The sequence below is a fragment of the Neomonachus schauinslandi genome, chromosome 1, assembly GCF_002201575.2.
Source record: "Neomonachus schauinslandi chromosome 1, ASM220157v2, whole genome shotgun sequence".
NCBI lineage: Eukaryota > Metazoa > Chordata > Mammalia > Carnivora > Phocidae > Neomonachus > Neomonachus schauinslandi.
The window spans coordinates 117215132-117241211 of NC_058403.1; the positions used below are offsets into that span (position 1 = coordinate 117215132).

A 26080-nucleotide genomic window follows, 5' to 3' on the forward strand; every position below is an offset into this window, starting at 1 on the left:
ATCTCCCCTGCAATAGATTGCTCTTGGCCTTCAGTGCAAGATAGTATTTGTTTCTGGTTACGGTAGGCCCACAACTGGTATCGATCTCTGCATCCTTCCTTCCAAAGAGTTTTTGCCTGGGGATGTTGTTGGGATCAACAGGTGTTCAAAATTTCAATGATGGAACCTTGTTCCTAGTGCTGAACATATGCCGATTTATCCCATTGGAAATGAGTATCCAGCTTGACCACAGAAAGGAATCAACAGAACTTTCTTAGTGCCAAAGAACTGAGAACTTACCAGTGAAACAAGATTGCCCTCCTTGCCCCTCTTTGCTTATCTTGTTGCAGAAAGACCCCAGGGCAGTTTTCCTCAGTTCTTGTAAATTTTAGCCCCTGGCTTGCTGTCACTGTCTTCAACACTCATCCTTGTCATAATTCATAGTAATTTCAGTATCTACATGGAGGATCCTGTTGGGTCTTGCAGCTCCCCCCGACTCCATTGTTCCTCTGCCACCCACTTCCACTGCATTATCCTGTCTCCCCCGCAGTCTAGGTTACTGTCCTCACCCCACTGATTCGAGATTTCTGTCCTTACCCAGCTTAGAGTCCGTGGTCCATCATTATGGTCACTCCTCTGCCTACATCCTCAACTCTCTTGGCTCTCTCTTCATAGTCCTTGCTTGGCAAACTTAGCCCACTCCCCCCATGCAGAGCGGTCCCACTTTTAGTTTATGTACCTCAAGTGGGCCCTCAGCACTCCTGACACTCCTGCTATACTTCCTTAATCCGTTTACACACCTCTCCTCTGTTCTCAGACTCCTGATAGCTCCTCTCACATCCATGTTTGCTGCTGATGACTTTGTTTTCTCTTTCACAAAAGAAAAATTTCATCTGCTCTCACAGCCTCACTACAACCCCACCTGCCCCTGCCTTCCCTCCTCTCAGTAGGCACAATGGTCCATACTCCTTTCTAAGGCTGGACACCCCCCCCCCCCACCGCATCTGTGCCTTAGAGCAAATCTTCCCTTGCCTACCCAATGACATTCTCCAGCATCTCTCCCTCTCTCCTACTTTATCAATTTTGCCCTCCCTGTGGGATTATTCCCATTGGCATGCAAACGAACCTTAATAGAGCCCATTTTAATTATCCTGCCTTGACCCCCACCCCCTCTTCCAGCTACCCACAAATTACTCTGTTCGTCTTTCCAGCAAAGCTCCTTGAAAAACTTGTCCCTATTCCTCTCACCCATTTTCTCTTGATCCTTATCTTGCCGGGCTTTATCCCTGCTGCCTCACCAAAACAGCTTTGTCAGAGTCACCAGTGACCTCTGGTTGATAAACCCAGTGGCCCGTTCTCAGTCATCTTCCTTTGCTCAGCAGCCACACCTGACTCGGCTGACTAGTTCTTCCTCCTTGAACACACTCTTTTCACTTGGCTTCTGGGTACCACACCCTTCTGATTGCGTCCTACTTCCTGACTCAGTCCCTAGCTTGGTTTGACCGTATCTGGAAGACCTGATGACATCAGAGTGCCCCAGGGGTGAATCCTTCTACCTCTTCCCTTTTTTACTCTGTGGGTGGAAGAGCCTCAGAGCTTTGAACTACCCTCCACACAGTTTATCTACACATTTACACAGTCACTCTTCTTGCAAGGACAATCAACATTAAATTAATATAGCTCAGAATGGTGTTTTGTTTTGGCTGGAAATTTTTCAGTGATTGATAGATTGCTTATATTTAAGATTACAGATGTGGCATCACATTTTTGTAATTTTCTGATCACAGGCTAACTAGAGATTGCATGCAAAAAAATAAATACAACAAAAAGCCCCAGAGGAGTTCTCCAAGAGCTATCTCAGTGAGAATGTTTAAAAATTAAATTGCATTTTCTGCTATCAGCTTCACAGACTGTGGCTTTGGAAATTCTAATACTCACGCTATTTAACCCCCTAGCAATTAGAATATAGCCATGACAGGGGCGCCTGGGTGGCTCAGTTCGTTAAGCGACTGCCTTCGGCTCAGGTCATGATCCTGGAGTCCCGGGATCGAGTCCCGCATCGGGCTCCCTGCTCAGCGGGGAGTCTGCTTCTCCCTCTGACCTTCCTCCTTCTCATGCTCTCTGTCTCTCATTCTCTCTCTCTCAAATAAATAAATAAAATCTTTAAAAAAAAAAAAAGAATATAGCCATGACAAAGCCAAAATATCCTTTTGAGACTCTTGCTCTGCAGTTTTTGCCATGGGGTGTGTATGTCTTTGACAAAAAAGGCAAATAGCACTGGAAACACTGCTTCTTATCACAGAAAAAAAAAATTTATGGCCCTGAACTCACCAATGTGGAAAGCCATGTTTATGTTAAAGCATCTATTGACCCTTGAGTATGAGATAATTACTTAAGATGACTATAAACCAACCACTGTTGGTGGTTGTGGGTTTGTTTTGTCTTTTAAATCACTGACTTTTTGTCATCTGTAAAATGAAATTCTTATGCCATTCAGTGGAGATCTCATGTAGTTGAAAAGGTAAAACGAATCTGATTGCGAGACTTTATGACCAAATACTTGAATGAATAAATTAAAAGAAGGTGTGAACTGGAAATGAAATGGGGCTTTTGTTAGAATCCTGCTGAATGCTTTTGTAGCCATTTTTTCTACCTGTTCAGGGAACAAGGAAGGAAACATTAAGAATTATATGGAGGAAATTATGGTGAAGAAAGTTGTATGAGAAAGTGAAAACTCATTTTCTTCATCAGTGCCTTGTGTTTCAAGGTTGCCTTGAAGTATATAAGTATATAAAGTTTTCATGTGGGAAACAAAAACTCAGTGACTCTGAGAAGAGATGTTTCAGTAATTACTCAGCCTAATCAGTATAAATAGTTGATCTGGATTTTTCAGGACCCAAACTGAATTATCTATAAATTAACTGCACAGTTGCCAAACAATCCCTTCAGTTGAAACTTCATAGAAGCATTCTACATATTGAGATTATTCTGTTGTATTATTTGTGAAGAATGATATTTCAGATGTTTCTTTGTCAAGCAGTATCTGTGGGTGCCGTGGTGTTTTACAGTTTGCAAATGTGTGCTAAGGTCCAGTCAGGACTGGTATTCTTTATAAGCAATGATTTACCAATTAATAAGACTGACTCAACATTTTGCAACTTTGTTGAGATAAACTCCCTAGGGATAAGATTGTGTACCCTCATGAATTGTGGGACAATAAATACTTACATTTTCTTAGGAATTCATTATGGTAGAAAACCTTTCCTGAGTTCAGATTTGAGGGAAGAAAAGCATCATCTTGGGTATTACACTTTTTATCTGCTCACTTCAATAATTGGCTCGATGGGAAGACTTCAGATACTGTTTTCATGACATGGTTTTCCAATTGGTGCTTTTCTCTCCAGGTTCCCGAGGGCAAAGTGGTAGTTCTGAATTTCCGATTCATAGACCTCGAAAGTGACAATCTGTGCCGTTACGACTTTGTGGATGTGTACAGTGGTCACACCAATGGCCAGCGTATCGGGCGCTTCTGTGGCACGTTCCGGCCTGGAGCCCTTGTGTCCAGTGGTAACAAGATGATGGTGCAGATGATTTCCGATGCCAACACAGCTGGGAATGGCTTCATGGCCATGTTCTCTGCTGCTGAACCAAATGAAAGAGGTACCGTTTCCACATAATGGCAGTCACAGCAGTAATCAGGCTCACGGTTATTGGATGCCTCCTGTGTGTTAGGCTCTGTCCCAGGCACTTTATATGTGTTTACTCCTTTAACCTAAAGTTGAAGAGCAGTCCTCCTCAAACGGAGCTAATAAATGCCACCTAACTACCAAGAGACCATTCCAAAAAGTCTCTTTTTTTTTAAAGCCATGTGATTCTTACCAAAATTCAAATATAGAAATTCCTGGAGTAAAAATGCGAAGCTTACATACACATATACACATACCCCTTCACTCCATTATAGTCCCGTCTTAGAAAGAGCCATGGCTGGTGGTTCCCATACCTTTCTATCTACACTTGTATGTATATACTTCAGTAGCTTTTTAAAAATCTAAGTGGGATCATACATTCACATTGTTTCACAACTTTTTTTTCACTTAAAACTATGTGTTGGAGTGTTTTCATGTTGGTACATATGAGTACCCATGGGTGGTAGAAACCTCTCCCCTGAAGAGATAACTGCAGTGGGCCAGATCTGTTAAATTTGGAGACTTTTGCTTGAGGGCATTTCCTAATTTGCTCTTGCTTCGAGCTGTTGTGCAGCATTTTGGTTTGAGATGTCAGAGGACAGGATCTGGGGCTGACAGAGCAGCCAGACATTTGGGAGGAAATGCTGGCTGGGAGCTACAGAGGAATTGAGGCACAAAATATACAGATAAAAGCTACCTAGATCTTTGGTTGACAGCCAAACTCTTCGTATGCAGAGGAGAGTCTAGTTGGCCTGGCACAAAAGCAGCAGCTGAAAAGATGAAAGTGAACAGAGATTACAGCTGCTGCCCATGGCCAGGGAGATGACTTTGAGCTTGAGTCTAGGCAAGTGAAATGCCTGCTAGAACACAAATCCTTTTTCTATGGAACACAACAGAATCTAGAGTCTCTGTAATGTGTCATTCATAATATCCAGTATCGTCATGTGATAAAACCAGAAAAGTGTATCTGTATTCAAGAAAAAAAGTCAATAAAAACTGATCCCAAGATAACTCAGATGTGGCAGTTAGCAGACAAGCACTTAAAGCAACTATTGTAACTGTCTAAGGACTTAAAGAGAAATAGATGTATAGTAAGTAAACAGGTTGAGAATTTCAGAAGAGAAACAGAACTATAAAACTATAAACTATAAAAAAAGAATAAAAGAGTAATTCTAGAACTGAAAAATACAGAATCTGAAATTTAATAATATACCTGGTGGGCTTACAAGCAGATTAGAGATGGCAGAAGAGTCAGTGGATCCGAATAGAAATGAGCCAATCTGAAGAACCAGGAGGAAAAAGATGAAAAGAGCCCAAGAGACCAGTGAGGCAATATCAAGTGGTCTAACGAGTGTAATTTGTATCCCACAAGAGAGGGAGAGTAGTGCAGGAAAAATGTCTGAAGAAATAATGGCTTGAAGCTACCCAGATTCAGTGAAGAACATTAATTTATAGAGCCAAGAAGATGAACAAACCCCAACCAGGATAAATAAAAATAAAGCCACACTGAGGAACATCAAAATTACAGAAATCTAAATATAAAGAGAAAATCTTAAAATCAATGAGATGAAAATCAAGTCACATACAAGGGAACAATGGTGTGAAGGATGGCTTTCTTTTAATTAGAAACAGTGGAGGCCAGAAGGCAGTAGAACAGCATTCTTAAAGTGCTGGAGTAAAACTATCAACCCAGAATTCTATAGCCAGTCTTCAGAAATGAAAGTGAATGAAAGACATTTCTTGCATCACGAGAAATATTAAAGGAAGTTCCTCAAGTTGAAGGGAAATGGCCCCACAGGGTAACACGAACATAATGGAAGGATTGGAGGCCACTGGAAATGGTAAATATAAAAGACTATATATTATTTCATGTTCTTAATTTCTTTACATATATCTGTTCAAAACAGAACAAAAAAAAAAACCCCTTTAACACTGTATTGTGGAATATGGAATGTATGATAGAATATATATGACAATAATAGAACAAAGGTAGAGGTTAAGGAGAGGTAAATGGAACTTTACTGTTGCATACACACACACACACACAATACGTGAAGAAATACAATATTAACTCTAAGCAGATTGTGATAAATTAAAGATGCACATTGTAATCCCTAGAGTACCCATTAAAAATGCAAGAGTTATAGCTAAAAGCCAAAAGGTTAAAACAGAATACTAAAATTTTTCAACTAACCCAAAGAAGGCAGGAAAGGAAAAACAGATGAAACAAGAGAAAGGTGAGACAAATAGAGCAAAGTAGCCAATGGCGCACCAAACCCAAGCATATCAATAAATACATTGATTGCCAAGGATTAAATACTCCAGTTAGAAAACAGAGATTATTAGAACAGTTTACAAAAGCAAGGCCTAACTATACGTTGTCCACAAGAAAGCACTTGAAATACAAACTAGGTTGAATGTAAAAAGATGGAAAAATATGTACCATGCACACATTATTAAAGTTAATAAAGATCCCAATAAATATGAACATGGGCAAACACTTGAACAGACACTTCACAAAGGAAGATACATGAATGATTAATAAGTACATGAAAAACTGCTCAGTATCCTTTGTTAACAAGGTAATGCAAACTAAAACCACATTGGGATACCGTTACAAACCCACCAGATTGGCTAAACCAACTGACATCAAATGGTGGCAAGAATGTGCTATGACCAAAGTGCTTGTACCTGGAGAGGTATAAAATTATACAGCCTCGAGAGGAAAATCTTTCGTAGTTTCTTCTGAAGTTAAACATCTACATCCATTCTCGGCCCAGGAATTGCTTTTCTGGGTATTTGTGCAAGAAAAATGAAAATGCTTGTCCACAAAGAGATTTGTACAAAACAGTTCACGGCAGCTTCATTTACAATAGCCCAAACCAGAAACATCCAACAGAGGAAGAGGTAGACACATTGTGTTTCCACACACCAGAATCACACAGCAGAGTAAAAGAATAAACTACCAACCTGCACGGCAGTATGAATTCATCTCAGACATTGTGCTAACAAGCAAGGGAAGCCAGACGCAGAAGAGTCCACAATACATGATTCCATGTATATGAAGGTGTAGAATAAAACTAATCTAAGGTGAAATTTTTCAGAAAAGTGGTGTGGAGAGTTGGCAGACTGACTGGGAAGGGGTACAGGAGTTTGGTGGGAAATGGATTCTGTATGGTCACAGGAGTGTGGCTTACATAAGGGGATTAATTTTTCAAATTAGTACAGCTAAGATTTGTGCATTTCACAGTGAATGAATTTACCTTTGAAATCTGTAAAATAATAATAATAATAATGAAGCAGGTGGTAGGAATTGGATAGTGGTATTAATAAAAAGAACAGTAGAATGATGATAAAATTGTTGAAATTAATTATTGGATGCATAGAAGCTCATTCTATTATTCTATTTACTTTGTATCTGCTTGAAATTTTCCGTGAATAAAGTTTCAGAAATTATCCAACCTCAATTTTTATAATGTGTTTTCTTAGAGATGCCTTTTAAGAATGATTATCTTCTGTGTCAAAGAAATATTTAATTTGAAGTATATTAGTTCCCTTAGTTTCAATTCAGTTTTTCTGTTAGTTAAATTCAAATAAAATTAAATTTAGAACTTTGTATTAAAATACCGTTCTAAAATTACTCCTGTTGACCTATCAGTACATATGCATGGAATGTCTGAAATGATGTTTCTCAAATATTAGTTGTGGTTAGTTTTAGGTGGTTGAATTTGGGGTAATTTTCTTTTTCTTCTTGATGCTCTTCTAGTATTGCTGAAAATTTATAAACACTGTTTTTACAGACAAAAATTATTCTTAAAAATTATTAAAGATGTGTAGCATATAGAGTTTTCTGGTAATGAGATTTTTCTCTGCCAACTAATTCAAATTTTGTCCGTGGGCATGCATTTTAATCCTATTAATAAATACCTCTGCCTTGAGGGTTCTTTAAAATCTATGTAATTTGTTGAGCCAGCATGATTTCTGAATGCGTTCATGCCCAAATGTTTTGTCTTTACTTGACCAAAGGAAAGAAAGAAAAGAAGCTATAGCCCTGACTCCACTCCTATGCTCTCTTGTGCTGATGTGATATGTTAAGTAATAGAGATCTTCAGTGTGTGTGGCGGGTGGGGGAGTGTAAGAGGCTATGTAACCGTATTTTAAGAAAAAATTTTAAGAGCTTCTGCCATTGCCTTTATTTACTGTATTATTACCAATATTCCAAATGCCCAGTCTCCTTATGGTAGCACTGCCATAACCTGTAGCAGGATATAAACTTGGATTTTTTTTCCATACTTAAAAACTTCAGGAGATCAGTATTGTGGAGGACGCCTTGAAAGACCTGGCTCTTTTAAAACCCCCAACTGGCCAGACCGAGATTACCCTGCAGGAGTCACTTGTGTGTGGCACATTGTAGCCCCAAAGAATCAGGTAAGATTCCCTAAAAACATGAAGAAGGCATGCATGTGTGAATTGCCTAGATGGTGCGAGGGGCCCGTCTCTCAAGAGCGTAGCATGCAGGATGAGGAAGGCCCTGCTGGACACACGTATCTCTTCAAACAAAGACCCAGATTGAAATTACTTTTGCACTATTTGACTTGCAAAAGTCCTGCATTTAATTTCCTAGTATATAAATACAATTTTCAAATTTCAGTACAAATAGTAAACAAATCCCTGTGAGATTGTTGAACCCCGTAGAAGATGTTATAAACAGCAGTGACCGAGTGTGGGACGATTGGAATCCCCAAGTATATGTAGGTTTTAGGTTACCATTTGTTCACATGGCAAATGCATTGTGACAGCTTCACCTGGACAAAGTTGATTCAAGCACACCACATCTTCCCCTCAAAGAACGAGTCTGAAAACTAATCTGCTTTGTGGGTATTTTTTTGGTTGTTGTTTAACATAAAATTTGTGCAGGTTCCCCACAAATAACTTTATTCATTGCTGTAAAACAATCAACAGAGAGGGTCTGATTTTCCAGTGCTTATTAGTTTGTGGTTATGTGAAATTTTACCATTTCTGGGAACCACTTTCAGATATGAATTGCAGGACGAAACGTAGCATGGGAACAGACCACGCCTACTTTGTGGACTTTGGAAAATAACTTTTAAAAAATTATTATTGTTACAAACACTACAGACTGTACTCAAACATTAGAGTGTGAGCATTACGATACTGTTTAAAAAAAAACTTTTCTAGGACACCTGGGTGGCTCAGTTGGTGAAGCGACCCACTCTTGATTTGGGCTCAGGTCATGATCTCAGGGTCCTGGGATCGAGGTGTCGGACTCCCCACTCAGCATGGAGTCTGCTTCTGTCTCTCTGCCCCTTCCCCCGCCTCGTGTGTGCACACACTCTCTCTAAAATAAATAAATCTTTAAAAAATTTTTCTGAACTGATCTTTTGTATCACTTACACAAATACTGTTTGCCATATATTGATTTTTAAATGGAAAATTATTCAAGCAAATACACCATTCAAGTTAGTGATTTGAACACACACACACACACACACACACACTTTGATCATAATCCCCAAACCCAGTTTTATTTTTAAGAATAAAAATATGGTCATTTACTTAATGATGAAAGATTCTACACATTTATTGAATTTTTAATAGTTTAAAATAACAGCATTTAAGCCATTATATAATTCTTGAGATTGTACTGATCATTTGTCTCTCTGTGACATTTGGAAAATATATTAATTAGCCCAAATAATTTCAGCTTAATTATCCTTGCAGATTACAATTCAGCATCTTTTTTCCAGTGTTCATCTCTTTGATTATTTAAACTTAAACACATTTTCCTAATGTGATTTTTGGCTTCAGCCAAGTAGTTTTTAGTCATTGTTGTAATGAAATCACTGGAAGCACTGTCAAAGAAGAAGAATATAATGGGAAGATTAAGTCCTAAGTAATTTCTATGCAAATCTATGAGCATTTTCTTCTGCTAACAACTTACCTTCATTTTTTTAATCATAGCTTTTCCCTTTATTCTCCTATTTATTTACTTATTTTTTAATCTTCTCTCCAAAAGTTGTTATGTGACTAATTTCTAAGTAGAGAAAGTTCAGCCAATTTTTAATAATCTGGAAAGCATTTTATTATTAAATGGTGAGCAGTTATTGAACCCAAAGAGGAACTATTTCAATATAATTTAAAGCAGTGCTAAATATGAATAAGCTGTTGTTATTCACCCATAACTGGTGCTGACTTTTTAAAGGTGGGTAACTACATAGATATGTGGCAATTATGTTCAAAGCCAAAATTTATCTTTGGTCCCTCTGTGATGCTGTTGCTGTTACCATCTTCATCCAATTACTGTGTGTGATCACAGTCTTCTTTAGCTAATAACTAGGGCCTGTTCTAACAGGAATTAATGCCCATTATCTTCCCTAAGCAGCAGGGAGGGTTGCCTTGCCTGCCCACCTGCTGCCCAGCAAAAGTAGGGACCAGCTCTTTGGGTCCATGGGTATTTATGAACCCAGCGTGATTTCCTTTGATTCACACATTGGAGGTGCTCTGGAAAAATCTGCTTGTGAGGGGAATGATTGCCTATTAAACCAAAACTTCCTATTGACTTGAATAACTTAGGACACTATTATTGATACTAGTGCAAAAAAATAAAGAAATACTTAAGAAATCTAACACTGACTTTGTTCATCAGTGCTTTCATGCAACCTCTTCAGAAATCAACCACATCACCAAATAGGCTGTCCTCAACTCAGTAGGCACACTTTTCAAACATACTTCAAGACGACTCGCAGTCAGTCCCCACTTCCTGAATCTCTGGTCCTAAAGAATTTGCCTGCTTACATGTGATAAGAATGTCATTTTCCTTCCCTCGAAAGAGGAACAACTCTATCCACCACCTCACCTACCCAAGCACGTAACACATACACCACACCTCAACACATCTCAGAGAAGAAGAATGAAGTTGGTATATACCTCTGCTTCCCACTCCAACACGTATCCAATTATGGTCTTAAGGTAGGTTGTTGGGGTTACATGGTGTTCCCATACATTTGTAACTGTAGGTGAACAGATCTCTTAAATTTAAGTTCTTAACTAAGGATAGTCTTTTGAAATTATTAAAAATAAAGAATACCACAGTTTTGTTAACTACAGAAGAAATATGAAAACAACAAGAAACAATTCAGACAGAATGAATGCATTCTTTACTAAGGAAAATCCTACAGATCTGGGGAGAGGAAGATTCCCATATGAGCTTATTCCTCAGGGCTATCTTGATGTTTCTAATGTTGTGCTTTCTCTAAAGCTTATAGAATTAAAATTTGAGAAGTTTGATGTTGAGCGTGATAACTATTGCCGATACGATTTTGTGGCTGTGTTCAATGGTGGAGAAGTCAATGACGCTAAAAGAATCGGCAAGTATTGTGGCGATAGTCCACCTGCGTAAGTAGTGCTGTTTTATTTCCCTAATGTTTTAGTGGCTCTAAACTTCTTTTTATTCAATTGCCCAGTTACATTTTATTTTCTGGAAGATTCTATGCTGTTGTTGTTTTCTTCACAAATTCTTGGGTTCCATGGCAGTAGAGTCCCATAGAGCACTAGCACAAAGAGTCGCCAACCCAGAGAGTGAGGTGACATTAATGAGTCTGTAGCAAGACCTCGACGGGCAGACAGATAACAGAAGCAGAGTTCGTGATGCCCCAGAGTCAGATGCTAGCCAGATACCTGGATACGTCACTGCCTTACAAAGGTGAGCTCAAGCATCAGAGTGGAAAGGGGGAAGTTCTGAGAAAAAAGCAGGGGCTAAAATTTGGTGATCCAGACAAGGAAACCTGGACACTCATGACAGACCCAGATGATTTTACCTGATCAGAGACCTGTCCTGGACCTTTTGGGGCTTTGTGCCTTTCCTCACATTGTTGCTCAAACTTGTGCTGGGTGAGCCTGAAAGGCACCGTGTATTTATCGACAAACATTTATGGAGCTAAGAGCTCTGCCACTCACTAGCTATGTGACGTTGGGCAAGTTGCTGAATTCCTCTATTCTGTACTGGTGCAATGCAAGACTGTATTTTGGGGCAGGATATTTCACGCCTTCACATACAACACTAGGGAAATTACTACAGCGTGGGCCATCTGGCTTGCTTAGTGGGTGGAGCTTGCAACGCTTGACCTCAGGGTTTTAACTTTGAGCTCCATGTTGGATGTAGAGATTATTTAAAAAAAAATCTTTAAAAAAAAAAGGAAATTACTACAGCTTGCTGTCCAACTCACCATTATGCCAATTTAAATACCCTCTCTACTCTGTTGCTTAAACATAATTAGATTATGTGCATCCCTTGATTTTACATGCATATCTGTGATTCCCGTAGATGCATTTGAGGTAAAGCAAGGTATTTTTCTTTCTTTCTTTTTTTTTTTTTAAAGATTTTATTTATTTATTTGAGACAGAGAGAATGAGAGAGAGAGAGCACATGAGAGGGGGGAGGGTCAGAGGCAGAAGCAGGCTCCCCGCCGAGCAGGGAGCCCGATGCGGGACTCGATCCAGGGACTCCAGGATCATGACCTGAGCCGAAGGCAGTCGCTTAACCAACTGAGCCACCCAGGCGCCCTAAGCAAGGTATTTTTCAATTTAAATTCATTTAGATTAAGTTTGATAATATTAAAAATTTTTAATACATACAAGTTGGTTAAAATTCGAACATTACTAAACCCAGATTTGACTCTCCAGCTGAATGTGTTAGAGAAAGGCCCATTTCTAAGTTGTCAGCGAAGGTGTTCCTTCTGTATTCTTTTCCTGCTGCTGCTGTAACAAATTACCACAAAACCAAGTGGTTTAAAACAACACATTTAGGGGCGCCTGGGTGGCTCAGTTGTTAAGCGTCTGCCTTCGGCTCAGGTCGTGATCCCAGAGTCCTGGGATCGAGCCCCGCATCGGGCTCCCTGCTCCACAGGAAGCCTGCTTCTCCCTCTCCCTCTCCCCCTGCTTGTGTTCCCTCTCTCGCTGTGTCTCTCTCTGTCAAATAAATAAATTTAAAACAAAAAAAAACAACACATTTATTCTCTTACACTTCTGGAGGTCAGAAGTCTGAACTCACTTTCACTGGGCTAAAGTCAAGCTGTCAGCAGGGCTGTTTCCTTCTGGAAGCTCTGAGGGGAGAATCCGTTTCCATGTCTATTGCAGCTTCAAGAAGCTGCTGCATGTTTTGGCTGTGGTTCCCTCCTCCATCTGCAAAGCACATCACTCCTGTCTCTGCTTCTGTGCTCGTATTACTTCTCCTCTTCTGGAGTCAAACCTCTGTCTTCTAAGGACACCTGTGGTTACATTTAGGGCCCACCTAGACAATCCAGGATACTCTCCCCTTCTCAAGACCCTTAACTTGATCACACCTGCACAGTCCCTTTGCACATAAGGTAGCATATTGACCAGCTCCAAGGATTGGAATGTGGACATCTTGGGGGGTCACTCTTCAGCCTGCCACACCCTCCTCTATTCAAAGCCAATCTTTCCATCTATGTCCTCCTTCTGACCTCCTCCTTTTCTCGCTTGAAACTTCCCTCTATCCAATAGTCCTCTTCTTTTTCTCCATCATCTCCATCTTTTACCTCTGCTTCCTTTTTTCTTTCTTTCCCGTAACCTATAAATTTAAGTTCTCCTGAATGAAGAAGAAAAAAAAGGAACTCTTTCTTGACTCTATCCTGCTGTAGCTTTTTCTGCCATGTCTCTCCTCTTTATATTCAAATATTTAAAAATTTTTTTTCAAGTTTCATTTCCTAACAATAAGGAAAAGTAGATAGCCTTTAAAATCGGACAGGGATAAACACCAAACAGTGTTCCTAAGTTAAAAAAAAATTTTTAAACATTGCTCAGTTGGCAAAAAATAAGACAACTCATCAGAGGTCAAAAATGTTGAGAATCCCAAATCCAAAAGGATAAATAAGTACTTGCAGGTGGCAGCTTCCTTCAGGACATGTGCCAGTTCTTAGTAACCTAGAACTTCATTTGCAACAGACCAGGCTTAGAGATAGGAGACAGAGCTCAGGGTCCAGGCAAGGGACGAGACTGGATCAAAGACCAGAACATAAAGAAGGCACCCATAGAAAGTGACACCAATGTGACTGAACTCATTCTCCTCCTCCCCAAGGGAGATAGTAAGGAAATTGGCTGTTTGGTAAAGGGAAGAAAAGGTAGTCTCTCATGAGAATTCCTAACTAAAAACCAGTCCACATGTGAGTTTGAGGTTAGAATTTATACTACCTGACTGTACAAAAAAACTGTAGTCAAGAATCTAAAGTTGGGTGCCTGGGTGGCTCAGTTGGTTAAGCGACTGCCTTCGGCTCAGGTCATGATCCTGGAGTCCCGGGATCGAGTCCCATATCGGGCTCCTTGCTCAGCAGGGGGTCTGCTTCTCCCTCTGACCCTCCCCCCTCTCATGTGCTCTCTCTCTCTCATTCTCTCTCTCAAATAAATAAATACAATCTTTAAAAAAAAAAAAAAAAAAAAAGAATCTAAAGTTTCCGGGACGCCTGGGTGGCTCAGTCAGTTATGAGTCATATGATAATTTAAACAAGAAACTGAATACATGTGTTAAATAGCTGATAAGACATAGCTCCAAAGAGGATTAGGGAACTGGGAAAGAGTTGTGAAGTAATTACGTGGAATATAGCATAAAAAGACAATACATGAAAAATATAAAAAAGAGGTTAAGAGCCATAGAGGCTAGAGTGCAAGGATCTAATATACATTTAATTGGAGTTCCATAAGAAAAAAATAGAGAATGTAGGAAATTTAATGTTTGAAGAAATAATAGCTGAGTTTTTCCAATATAAATGACAGATACCAATTATTAAATTCAAGAACTCAATAAATCCTAAGCAAAACATTTTAGAATCAGGCTGTCATGTTTAATGAAAAACCAATTTTGTTATTTTTAAATGGCACTAATTCTTCCCATTCATGAGAAAGTATATAGCTCCATTTATTGAGGTCTTTTAAAATACCTTTGAATAAGGTCTTATAATTTTCTCTATTAAGGCCTTATACACAATTATGAGATTTATTTTTGAGTATTTTATATTTTTAGTTGCTATGAAAATAATATCTTTTTAAAAATACAAACTTTTTGGGGGGTATATTAATATACCCATTCCTGCATGTATTTTAGAATTATTTACTCAGGAAAATCTCTTGTTTGTGAATAAAAGAATTAAAAGACCTTTTCAGTTAAACAAGAGCTGAGAGAGTTTTCTACCAATAGAACCTAACTAAAGAAACTTCATATTCTGTACTTCAGGCAGAAAGGTAGCAGTCACTGAATAAAGAACTGAACTACAGGAGGAAACACTGAGCAAAGATCCTGGTCCTAAGAGCTGAAGGACTTGCAGGCTCCTGTGTTGTTGAGGAATAGGGTGAAGATATTAAGCTGTGTAATATGCTAAAGTAAATGTGGATGTTAAATTTAGGGCAACCATTAGAGTCTTTAACTTCCAAAACAGTGGAGAGAAAACATGAAATGAGAAAAAAGTTCATTCCAAAGGAAGGCAAGAAAAGAGAAAAGGACAAACATTTTAAAAGGAAAGACAAAAAAAGCACAAAATAAGATGGTAGAATTATATCTAGATCTATGTGTAATCAATATAAATGCAAATGGATCAAATCATTAGTGAGAAGACAAAGCATATTAGACTGGATAATAAAACAAATCCAATATATGCTGTTTATAAGACATATCTCCAAAAAAAAATAACACAGAGCATTTGAGCTTAAAAGGATAGAAAAAGATATTGGAAGCAAAGGCCAATTGAAAGAAAACTGGCATAGCTTTATTGATATCACGGAAAAGTAGATTTTAGGCAGAAAGCATTACTAAAAATAGTTACTGTGTAATGATAAAAGGTACAATTTATCAGGAAAGTGTAATAATTGTAAACTTAAATGTACAGAAAAATATATAAAGCAAGAAATAGATAAATAAAAATTACTAGATCTGCAAAGTCCACTATTATAGTAGGAGATTCTTTTTTTTTTAAATTTAATTTTATTATGTTACGTTAGTCACCATACAGTACTTCATTAGGGTTTTTTTTTAAAGATTTTATTTATTTATTTATTAGAGAGTGAGCGAGAGAGAAACAGCATGAGAGGGGAGAGGGTCAGAGGGAGAAGCAGGCTTCCCGCGGAGCAGGGAGCCTGATGTGGGACTCGATCCCAGGACCCTGTGATCATGACCTGAGCTGAAGGCAGACGCTTAACGACTGAGCCACCCAGGCGCCCCAGTACTTCATTAGTTTTTGACAGGGGGCAGGGCAACTCTGCCCAAACAGGGTTGCCTGAGTAACAGCACGGCAGGCTCCTCCCCGAGAAGACAGGCTGGGAGAACAAGAGGCCAACAACCCTAAGGTCCCTACAAAACAGGTTCATCTTACTTGGGTTGTGGTCAATAATTTGGACTCTGTACATTCCCTCAACCACCCCTCAACAGAATGACTAGGAGGAGGAACCCCCAAAATAAGAAAGACTCAGGGACTGTGACTTCTGCCACAGATTTACAAATGGATACAGATATAACTAAGATGTCGGAGATGGACTTCAGGGTAACAGTTATGAAGACGATAGCTAGAATGGAGAAATCGATTAATGGCAACATTGAGTCTCTAAGGGCAAAAATGAAAGCTGAACTGGCAGAACTTAAAAATGCTATCAATGAGATCCAATTGAATCTAGATACTCTAACAGCAGAAGAATGAATTAGTAGGAGATTCCTTTTTTTTTTTAAGATTTTATTTATTTATTTGAGACAGAGAGAATGAGAGAGAGCGAGCCCATGAGAGGGGGGAGGGTCAGAGGGAGAAGCAGGCTCCCTGCCGAGCAGGGAGCCCGATGCGGGACTCGATCCAGGGACTCCAGGATCATGACCTGAGCTGAAGGCAGTCACTTAACCAACTGAACCACCCAGGCGCCCTTAGTAGGAGATTCTTAACACATCCCTTTGAGTAGTTCATAGATTAACTGTCGATTGGAGAAGGATGGAAAATTGGGATGTAGAAGATTTGAAAAACAATTAACAATTTTAATCTAACGGATAAATCGAAAACAAGTGCATTCAACAACTGGGGAAAATACATTTTTTTTTTTAAGCACAAATGGACCCAGGAAAAAGAAAACCCAGAATTGCCAAATAATCATTAAAGAAACTTAATCTGTAGTTAAAAGTCTTCCTATCAAGGGGGGTGGGGTGGAGGGGATCAGGCCCAGATTGTTTTTCTCCATGAGTTCTAACAAACATTTGAGGAACAAATGATGCCAACACGATACAGATTCTTCCAGAGAAAAATAGGGATTGTTTCACAGCTGATTTTATAAAGCTAGTATAAATTGACACCAAAACAAGGTAAGGACAGAACCAAAAAGAGAATATTAAAGACTAATCTTACTTATGAATGTGATGAAAAATAAATCTTAAAGAAAAAATATTAGCAAGTCAAATCTAACAATGTATAAAAAAGGCTCTCTATCCAGGAATTCAAGGTTGGCTTGAACTTAGAAAATCTACTAATATAATTGTATATATTACCAGATTAAAGTGTGACTTGTAGATTTAAATTTTTATTTATTGGAAACATTAATTTCTGCTCATCAAAAAACACCTTAGAGAGAGGGAAAAGAGAAGGTACAAAACAGAAACTGATATCTGTAACATATTTGACAAAGACCCCTGGGTCCATAATATATCAAGAAATTCTAGGGGCGCCTCGGTGACTCAGTCGTTAAACGTCTGCCTTTGGCTCAGGTCGTTATCCCAGGGTTCTGGGATCGAGCCCCACATCGGGTTCCCTGCTCCGTGGGAAGCCTGCTTCTCCCTCTCCCACTCCCCCTGCTTGTGTTCCTCCTCTCCCTGTGTCTCTCTCTGTCTCTCTCTGTCAAATAAATAGATAAAATCTTAAAATAAAATCTTAAGGTAAAATCTTAAAAAAAAAATTCTAAGAATTAGAGGTGCCTGGGTGGCTCAGTTGTTGGGCATCTGCCTTCGGGTCCTGGAATCAAGCCCCACATCGGGCTCCCTGCTCAGCAAAGAGCCTGCTTCTCCCTCTCCCTCTGCTGCTCCCCCTGCTTGTGCTCACTCTGTGTCTGTCTCTCGCTCTGTGTCAAATAAATAAATTAAATCTTAAAGAAAAAAAATTCTAAGAATTAATAAGGAAAAGACAATTCAGTAGGAAAAAAATGGGGAAAAGACGTGAAGAGACATTCCCAAAAGAACGCTGCACAGTGAATAAATCTTTGAAAAGAGTGTAAATCGGTACAGCAACTTTGGAAATCAGCTTGGCATTATCTAACAAAGTTGAAAATGGGCATATATCCTGTGACCTCGCATGGAGCATGTACCCTCCCCTCCTGGTGTGCCCGCTAAAGTTACTTTTGCCCATGTGCACCACAAGACGTATACAAGAATATTCTTAGCAATACTGTTTGTAGTGGAGGGCAGAGGAAATAAGCCTAATGTTTATCAACAAAAGAACAGTTAAATCATGTTCTAGTTCACACAATGCAGCAGTGGAAAGCAGTGGATGAATCTCACAGTTACAACATTGAGTGTGAAAAAATAACAGAAAATACATACCATACCCTTGCATTTATATGAAGTTTGAAAGTATGCAAACCTATACAGTATATTGCTTGGTGGTGCGTAGGTATTGGTAAGTCTATCGGTAAAGGGAAGGATAAACACAAAACTCAGGGTAGTGATTGCCTCTGTGAAGGCGGGGGGGGATGCACTGATCGCTGTTGAGCACCTCTCACTTCTGAGGAGTTTGCCTGGAATAGTTTGACAGCCAGCCTACCGACCAACACTTTCGCCAGAGGAATATTTTTTCATAGAGTACTTCTGGGATGGGGCAGTGCAGAAAATGAGAAAACCTATTTGAAATGGGGGGTAAAAGCCTGACTAGAAGGAGGAGTGTTGTGGTTGGTGAGATCACCTCATCATCCCTGTGTCTTGTTCAGTGCAGTTATATCAATACCATTGGATTGAGTTCAAAAATATTTATTAAACCCCAGCCATGTGGTGGGCACTCTGTTAGGTAGCGGGATATAAAGATAAATAAAAAACGCCAAGATAAGTAGTGGGAGGGGTGAAACAAGGCAGCTGGTGAATTGGCAAAGGAATGTCCTGGGTGGGTTTCTGACAAGGAGTCCTTCGGTCCAGTTGGGACAAGTGGTGAGGTCGGAGAGGTTTTGGGGAGGAGCTTAGTCTTGAAAGAAGAGCTGCAGTTGGTCATAGGCGGAAGGGAGGACTCCTTCCAAGTAGAAGGAGCTCCATCAACAGAGGTACGTAGAATATGCTATTCTGGAGCCCAAACCTTGAGCTGGGGCCTAGAGAGAGAGAGGAGGCAGGAGTGCTGAGCAGGGTTCCACACCCTGCAGACACGGGAGACTTTAGGGTGCACTTAGGCAGGTAATGACAGGACCAGTGCCTTAGAATCTCCATCCCTGACAAGATGAGCAGAGAGGCTGGTTAGAACGCTGTGGCAGGGGGTCCAGGTGAAGTCGAGGAGGTAGGGAAGGATGGTAGAGATGGAGGGGAGGAGGTGGATCAAGAAATGTTCAGGACACAAGATTGGCAGGGTATGGTGTTGGCTGGCCGTAGGGATTGAAGAAGAGGAAGGCTGGGATGACAAAGCAGAGACAGCTAACACAGCTAGCTCTGTAAGACCAAACAGCATCCTCCACCCTTCCCGGGATCTGCCAGCATGGAATGAATCCAAGTTCGATTTCCTCTTGCCTTTCTAGTGATTTGTAACATTAATTTGCCGATGCAACACATGGCCCTCAGAACATTTATGGCACTGTGATTCTGTCACATTCATGCTAAAGCTCAGTAGCAGCATAACAAAAATATGTCTTTGTTACTAAAATACTCCTCCTTGAGAAAATTCAATTTCCAATTTAACGCTCCCAAGATTAGCTCATAGAAAAGGCATTAGATGATCACTATAATTGTAACATCGTGCCCAGAAGGCTGACCTGATTAGGTCTTGGGGTTTCCTTTGCTGCTTGTAATAAGTGCTTTTTGTAATTTTATCATTTAAACAAGTTTAATGTATTTTATTTGTAATTGTAGTGGGGTATTGTGTTTCATGCACATTGTATTTATTTAATGGAATGTGTTTTCAAAAGCAAGACAGAATATTTCTGATAAAGGCTTGATTCTCAATGATCTCCATCACTTTTGTGACCAGGATGCTAAATGTAGGTCACAAAGCTCACATTTAGGGCGCCTGGGTGGCTCAGTTGGTTAAGCGACTGCCTTCGGTTCAGGTCATGATCCTGGAGTCCCTGGATCGAGTCCCACATCGGGCTCCCTGCTCAGCAAGGAGCCTGCTTCTCCCTCTGACCCTCCCCCTCCCCCCTCTCATGTGCTCTCTCTCTCTCTCATTCTCTCTGTCTCAAATTAAAAAAAAAAAAAAAAACAAAGCTCACATTTAGGTTTGTCCCATGCCTTGGCTCAGAAGATTATACACTTCAGGACAGAGAAGATCCTGCAGTTTTCTAACTGGTCTGGTCAAGTACAGATCTACCTCCCCCACCAACACACACACACACATTCTCACTCAAAGTAGCTGATAGGTGGGGAAAAAATGGAGTTGCCTCATTATTTGCTGCCCACTGATGCCTAAGATGTGGTTCGGCTGGGGGCCCCTGGGTGGCTCAGTTGGGTTAAGCAACTGCCTTTGGCTCAGGTCATGATCCTGGAGTCCCGGGATCGAGTTCCGCACTGGGCTCCCTGCTCCGCAGGGAGTCTCCTTCTCCCTCTGACCCTCCCCCCTCTCATGCTTTCTCTCTATCATTCTCTCTCTCTCAATTAAAAAAAAAAAAAAAGTGGGTCAGCTGAGAAGATGCCTCAATAATGTTTAGTCAAACCACCAATTAACTCAGTTAAATAACCTGTTCAGTTTTTTTTTTCCACTTCTGAGTTAGTCTTTTTTTTTTTTTAAGATTTTTTATTTATTTATTTGACAGAGAGAGAGACAGTGAGAGCAGGAACACAAGCAGGGGGAGTGGGAGAGGGAGAAGCAGGCTTCCTGCCGAGCAGGGAGCCCGATGCGGGGGCTCGATCCCAGGACCCTGGGATCGTGACCTGAGCCGAAGGCAGACGCTTAACGACTGAGCCACCCAGGCGCCCCTGAATTAGTCTTTTAATAGAATTAGCCACACAGTATTTTTAACCATTGCTTAAATAATAATAGAAAAAGTTCAAATGAAACTCTTTTATATAATAGTTATCCCCTAAGACTTACGAGTGCTTCCGAGCCTCAGTTATTGTCACCACTAAATCTTTAGTGCCAGCTAACCAGCAAGCCCCTAAAATAGCTTTAAAATTAGAGTTCTCCATGATGCTGTTCATAACCACCAAAGCCATCGCTTTCTCTCTCTCCTTCACAGCATTCCGCTACCGAGATTATAAACAGAAATGTTTCCATTTCGGGCATGCATCAGAGCTTTCGTTAAAAATGAAATGGAAGTCCCGCCTTTCTTATCCCCTGGTGACCAGCCCGCTGAGATGATCCCTCTGGCTGAGTCTTCACAGGGTGTGGGAATTTGTTCATCAGATTTCTCTATTTGACTCTCTCTGGCCAGCATCCTAGCTCCCCGGCCAGCTCAAATCCAGAGTCTTAGTCAAAAGAAGCAGTGTGGTTCCCACGTCAGGCCAAATGCTAAGGTGCTCGTGAAGAACCAGCCACAGCTTCCATGTTTACATTGGTCCCAATGTCTCCCTGGTCCTAGGTTCAAATCCTGACTCCCCTACATACTAGCTCTAGGGCCCTGGGCAAATCACTTGAACTCTCTGAACTTCACTTGTCTTTTCGGGAAGAAAGGGATAATAATAGGGTTGCCGTGAAGGTAGAATTCGAGAGTTCACATAAAGCACAGTGGTGAACTGAGCAAACACGCAGTAAATGTTAGCTAGTAGCATTAATACTGAGCAGATTGAGACTTGCCTTTTGAAGTATTTTAACTTTTAAGGTTACACATATCAATCTATTATCAAAAATTAATGGAAAGCAGAATTCTCCATTTCAGAGGGATGCCACTTAAAAACATTTTTGTTAATGTTTTTCTTCTTTTAGGCCAATTGTATCTGAGAGAAATGAACTTCTCATTCAGTTTTTATCAGACTTAAGTTTAACTGCAGATGGGTTTATTGGTCACTATAAATTCAGGCCAAAAAAACTGCCTACAACTACAGCACCACCTGTTACCACCACATTCCCTGTAACCACAGGTGAGTCTTTTGTTTTGATGTTCGTGCACAAACTTCAGGAGTGTAAGAAAAATTCTTTTGAGGTAGAAAAAAAAAAATTAAAACAAAGATACTTGAAACTAAAATAAGTTAAATAAGATGAAAACTTAACTAAGAGAACAATATGACTCCATTAATGAAAGAAAAGTATAAGGTGTAAAAAATGTTTATAAGCAGATAATTTTTGTCATCTAAGAAAATTATGACCACTTAAAAAATACTAGGAACCCTGGTATATAGGCACAGATCATTATAAGCCCAATTTTTCTTTTCTGTACTTATAAAAATTATGGCTTTCTTTTTATTACATAGAATTGTAGTATTTTAGATTGAAGTTCTAGGGCCTTGATACTTGTCCATTTTCACATCTGCCAGGTTTTTGGGTTTTGTTTTTGTTTTGCTTCGCTCTGAAATGGGTTGTGCAAAATACATTTTTTTTTCTCCCAAATTGGGGTAAATCAAACAAAAATATTCAGTGTGTTGTAGAAGCCAGTTGGGAAACTCTGGTCTGGGGCATGACCTAAGAAATGGAGAGGCAAGAGTGGAGCCCCATGCCGAGTCTCTACATCCTGTCAGCTTCACCCACTGAGAGTTCAGGCATCAGATCTCAAAATCTAAATCTGGGAGAATTTAGAAAAAAGTGGGAATGAAGGATCTGAAGTTAAGATACAAGATAGGTTGAAAATGAGCCCCGCTTTATTGCCCACCATTTTCTGCTTGCACCCAAAGTAGGCCTGACCTGAGTGCAGGCACTTCCAGAAAGGGCTGATTTTTCTGAGCACTCCACAAGTGTGCCACCTTGTGGCCTAGACATGTACTGCCTAATATTAAAGCAGTATTTCTTATTTCTCCAGCTCCTCTCAGGGGACACTGATGTCCTTATTCTTTCCAGTGAATTAACTGGCTCCCTAGATTTTTATCTTCAGTCCTAAACTTTCTCTGAAATTGCAAACATCGATTTATAATTATCTCCTAAGGTTTTGTGACTGCTAACCACTTAAATTAAAACATATCAAACTCAACTCATTTTTATCACACTATTTTCTGCCTTAAATCTGCTTCTTCACTGCTTTCCCAAGCATGGTCCACAGCATTAGTAGATCATCCTTGAGCTCCCCTATCTTACCTCCCCACGGTATGCCCCGCTCCACACACACAAAGCAGACCATGTCTCCCACTTGAATTCATGGTCTACACTTGTGCTATCCAATACCGTAGCCACTAGGGGACCCTTGAAATGTGGCTAGTGACGCGGAGGACTTGAATTTTAATTTAATTAAATGTAAGAAGCCTCTTGTGGCTAGTGGCTACCAGAATGGGCAGCACGGGAGTCAGACTCCTTCATGCCATGTATAAGACCCTTCACGTGTTGTACTAGCCTCTCTTTCTAGCCCGTCTTTAGGTCCTACCACCTCTCTCCTTATGCTTCTAAGTATTTTAGAGTATTAGGATTTTATCCTAAGTGTGGGGGAAACTGTCGATGGATTTAGGCAAAGTTCAGGATTAGATTCTCACTTCGTGGAGGTCACTCTGGTCACTGTGAGGTGAATGGATGGTAGGGTCAAGAGGTCACAGGCGCTTGTGGTTGTCCAGGTGAACTGTGCAATGACAGAAATACAGAGAGAGTCAAGAAATGATGACTATAGTGCAAGCCAGGGGCCTTGGGAGATACTGACAGGTCTTTCATTGGTGATTAATTGGACTAGGGAGATCAGGGGGTTGCTTGGCTTGCACAGCTCTGGGGATGATGAGACCATTCACCGAAGCAGAGAACCAGGTCTAGGGGTAGAGTCATTAGTTAAGCTGTGGCTTGTTGGGTTTGAGGTGTCTGTGAGACACTCAAGTGGACTAGTCAAGTCCAGTTTGATCCATGGCCTCCTCCAGAAGAGATTTCAGCAAGAGATTTACATTTGAGAATCATCAACATATACCTGGTTGACGCTGTGATCCAGAATGAGGTCACCTAAGGAGGGGTTAGGGGAGAAAGGAGAAGGGCTGGAATTCAATCTCTAGAAACTCCAACTTTTTAAAAAGGAGGATATACTAGCAAAGGAGACTGAAAAGGTAAGAGCTTGAAGGAGAGACAGCTACATTGGATGTTAGGATGTCTAAATTTGAGAGCTTGGTGATGAAGGACGAGCAGGAAGACATGTGAGCCTGGGACTGAGTGATGGAGACAGGGCAGAGGGAACGTCTGGGAAGGATGGAGCCACGGCACTGAGAGTGGTGGGGGGACCCGCCGAGATGGGCGCAGGTGCATCTGGAGAGGCAGGGCCCGGGACCACCTGCCATGCAGGGAGTGCAGGGAGAGAGCAGACAGTGAGGTGAGAAGGTTCAGGGTGCTCGAATGATGACCTAAAACCAAAAGAGCAGGGATCTACCGATGGGAGGGAAGGAGCAGGGTGGGGCACGCACCCAGTTTCCAGACTGATGGTCCGAGGTTGAGAAGAGCCGTTTCCAGTGTCCACGGAAAGCATGCCCTTTCATCAGACATGGAGAACCACTAATGCCGCTACTTTTTGACTCAGTTCATTAGGTAAAGTTAGGTCCCCAACTTCTGGAACCATGTTCCCTCTCAATGTTCTCTGAGCTCTTTGTCTTAAAAAAAAAAAATTATACACACACACAGATGCTCTTATATGTATTTTAACATTAAATTGTACATATTTTAATATTGTGATCCACTTGAGATCCTCTTTTGGAGTTAAGTATGGGTACAAATTAAGACTAAATAAATAAATTCACAGAAGAGTTCACAAAACATATCAGAAGGGCAATGTTACAATTGCAAAATCTTGCCCGGGGAGTACAATTCTGTTCCAGTTGTTGTTTGGTTCTTCCTAGCATATTGCCACATATAAGTGAATAATTAGCAAATATTTTGGAAACTTTTTTTTTATTGATGATAATGGGAATTAAATATTTTCATTTCGTTAACCCCCAGTTTCTCAACGTTGGCAGCATTTACATTTTGGGCCAGCTAATGCTTTGCTGTGGGGAGCTGTTTCTTGTAGGATGTTTGGCTGCATGCCCGGTATCTACCTACTAGATGGCAGTAGCGGCCCTTGCCGTGACAGCCACAGCTATTTGCGGGCCGGGCAAAATGTCACCCGAGGGCGAAAATCACCTTTGCTGAAGAACACCTTTGCTGTGTTTACCTATTTCATTTTATTTTTAAATTAGTCAACTTCTCAGTTCTTAAGATCCTTATAGGCAATGATAGGCTCAAAATAAATGTTTAGTGATCGGTTACAGCTATTTACAGGTATAACACACTTTACGCATGAGCAGTGTTTCTCCAAACGTATACCACTCACATTTGGGCAGCTGTGTATTTTAAATGCACCCAGAAAGCTCCCTCTATCCTCAGGGGGAGCACCGTTGGATGCCTTTTGTAAAGTGAAGAATTAACCTATATTTTCTGAGTTCTTATTTGTTGTACTGGGTTCTTCTAAGCAGGGCGCATGGAGACTGCATCCGTTTTTGGTGAGTGTTAGTTATATATAAGGGAAGAAGAGAATAGGGCTAAATTTGGGTTATCTTTGATCGCAGGTTTAAAGTTCAGCAGAGGGTATTGAGTTACCCTGAGGAAATTAGAGCAGTAGTTGGTAGCTTAAAGAATTTGTTTTGAATGTTTTCGAATGATTTCATTGCAATGACAGCTTGGTGGCTCAGGGAAATAAATAGGAATTTTAAATAGATGGATTCAGGTCTAAACACCAATCACGCTTGAATTCATTTTCCTGAATCTTATGTCTTTCTTCTTTGAATTTAGGTTTAAAACCCACAGTGGCCCTGTGTCAACAAAAGTGTAGACGGACGGGGACTCTGGAGAGCAATTATTGTTCAAGTAACTTTGGTAAGAAATAAAACCCCGCCTTTTCTCTTTAATCAGAAACTTGAGACTGCATGCTTAATCTCAAAGGAACCGCCATGAATGTGATGGTAAAGTGTCAGTTACACTCTTCATTTACCCAAGAAAAGATTTTCCTATACCCTAAGGTACGTTGACTAGTGCTGTTCAAAGTGTTAGAGTTCACAACTGAGAATAATATGTATACAGAAAATATGCTTTTTTTCACATAAACTTATCAGTTTGACTCCTGGAGTATGATACTGCTGCTTTGTGTATTCTGGCTGGCTC

The 26080-nt window shown here is 40.3% G+C and overlaps 1 protein-coding gene across 1 annotated transcript in view; it reads left to right on the forward strand.

Moving 5' to 3' along the window:
• The window catches only part of PCOLCE2 (procollagen C-endopeptidase enhancer 2), a 72204-nt gene that overhangs the window by 41192 nt on the left and 4932 nt on the right, over positions 1–26080 (forward strand). Inside the window, exons 3-7 of the mRNA XM_021678726.1 lie at positions 3384–3639; positions 7972–8093; positions 10945–11081; positions 21764–21918; positions 25712–25795. Of these exons, the coding sequence (XP_021534401.1) occupies positions 3384–3639; positions 7972–8093; positions 10945–11081; positions 21764–21918; positions 25712–25795 (754 nt within the window). The remainder of the gene's footprint in view (positions 1–3383; positions 3640–7971; positions 8094–10944; positions 11082–21763; positions 21919–25711; positions 25796–26080) is intronic.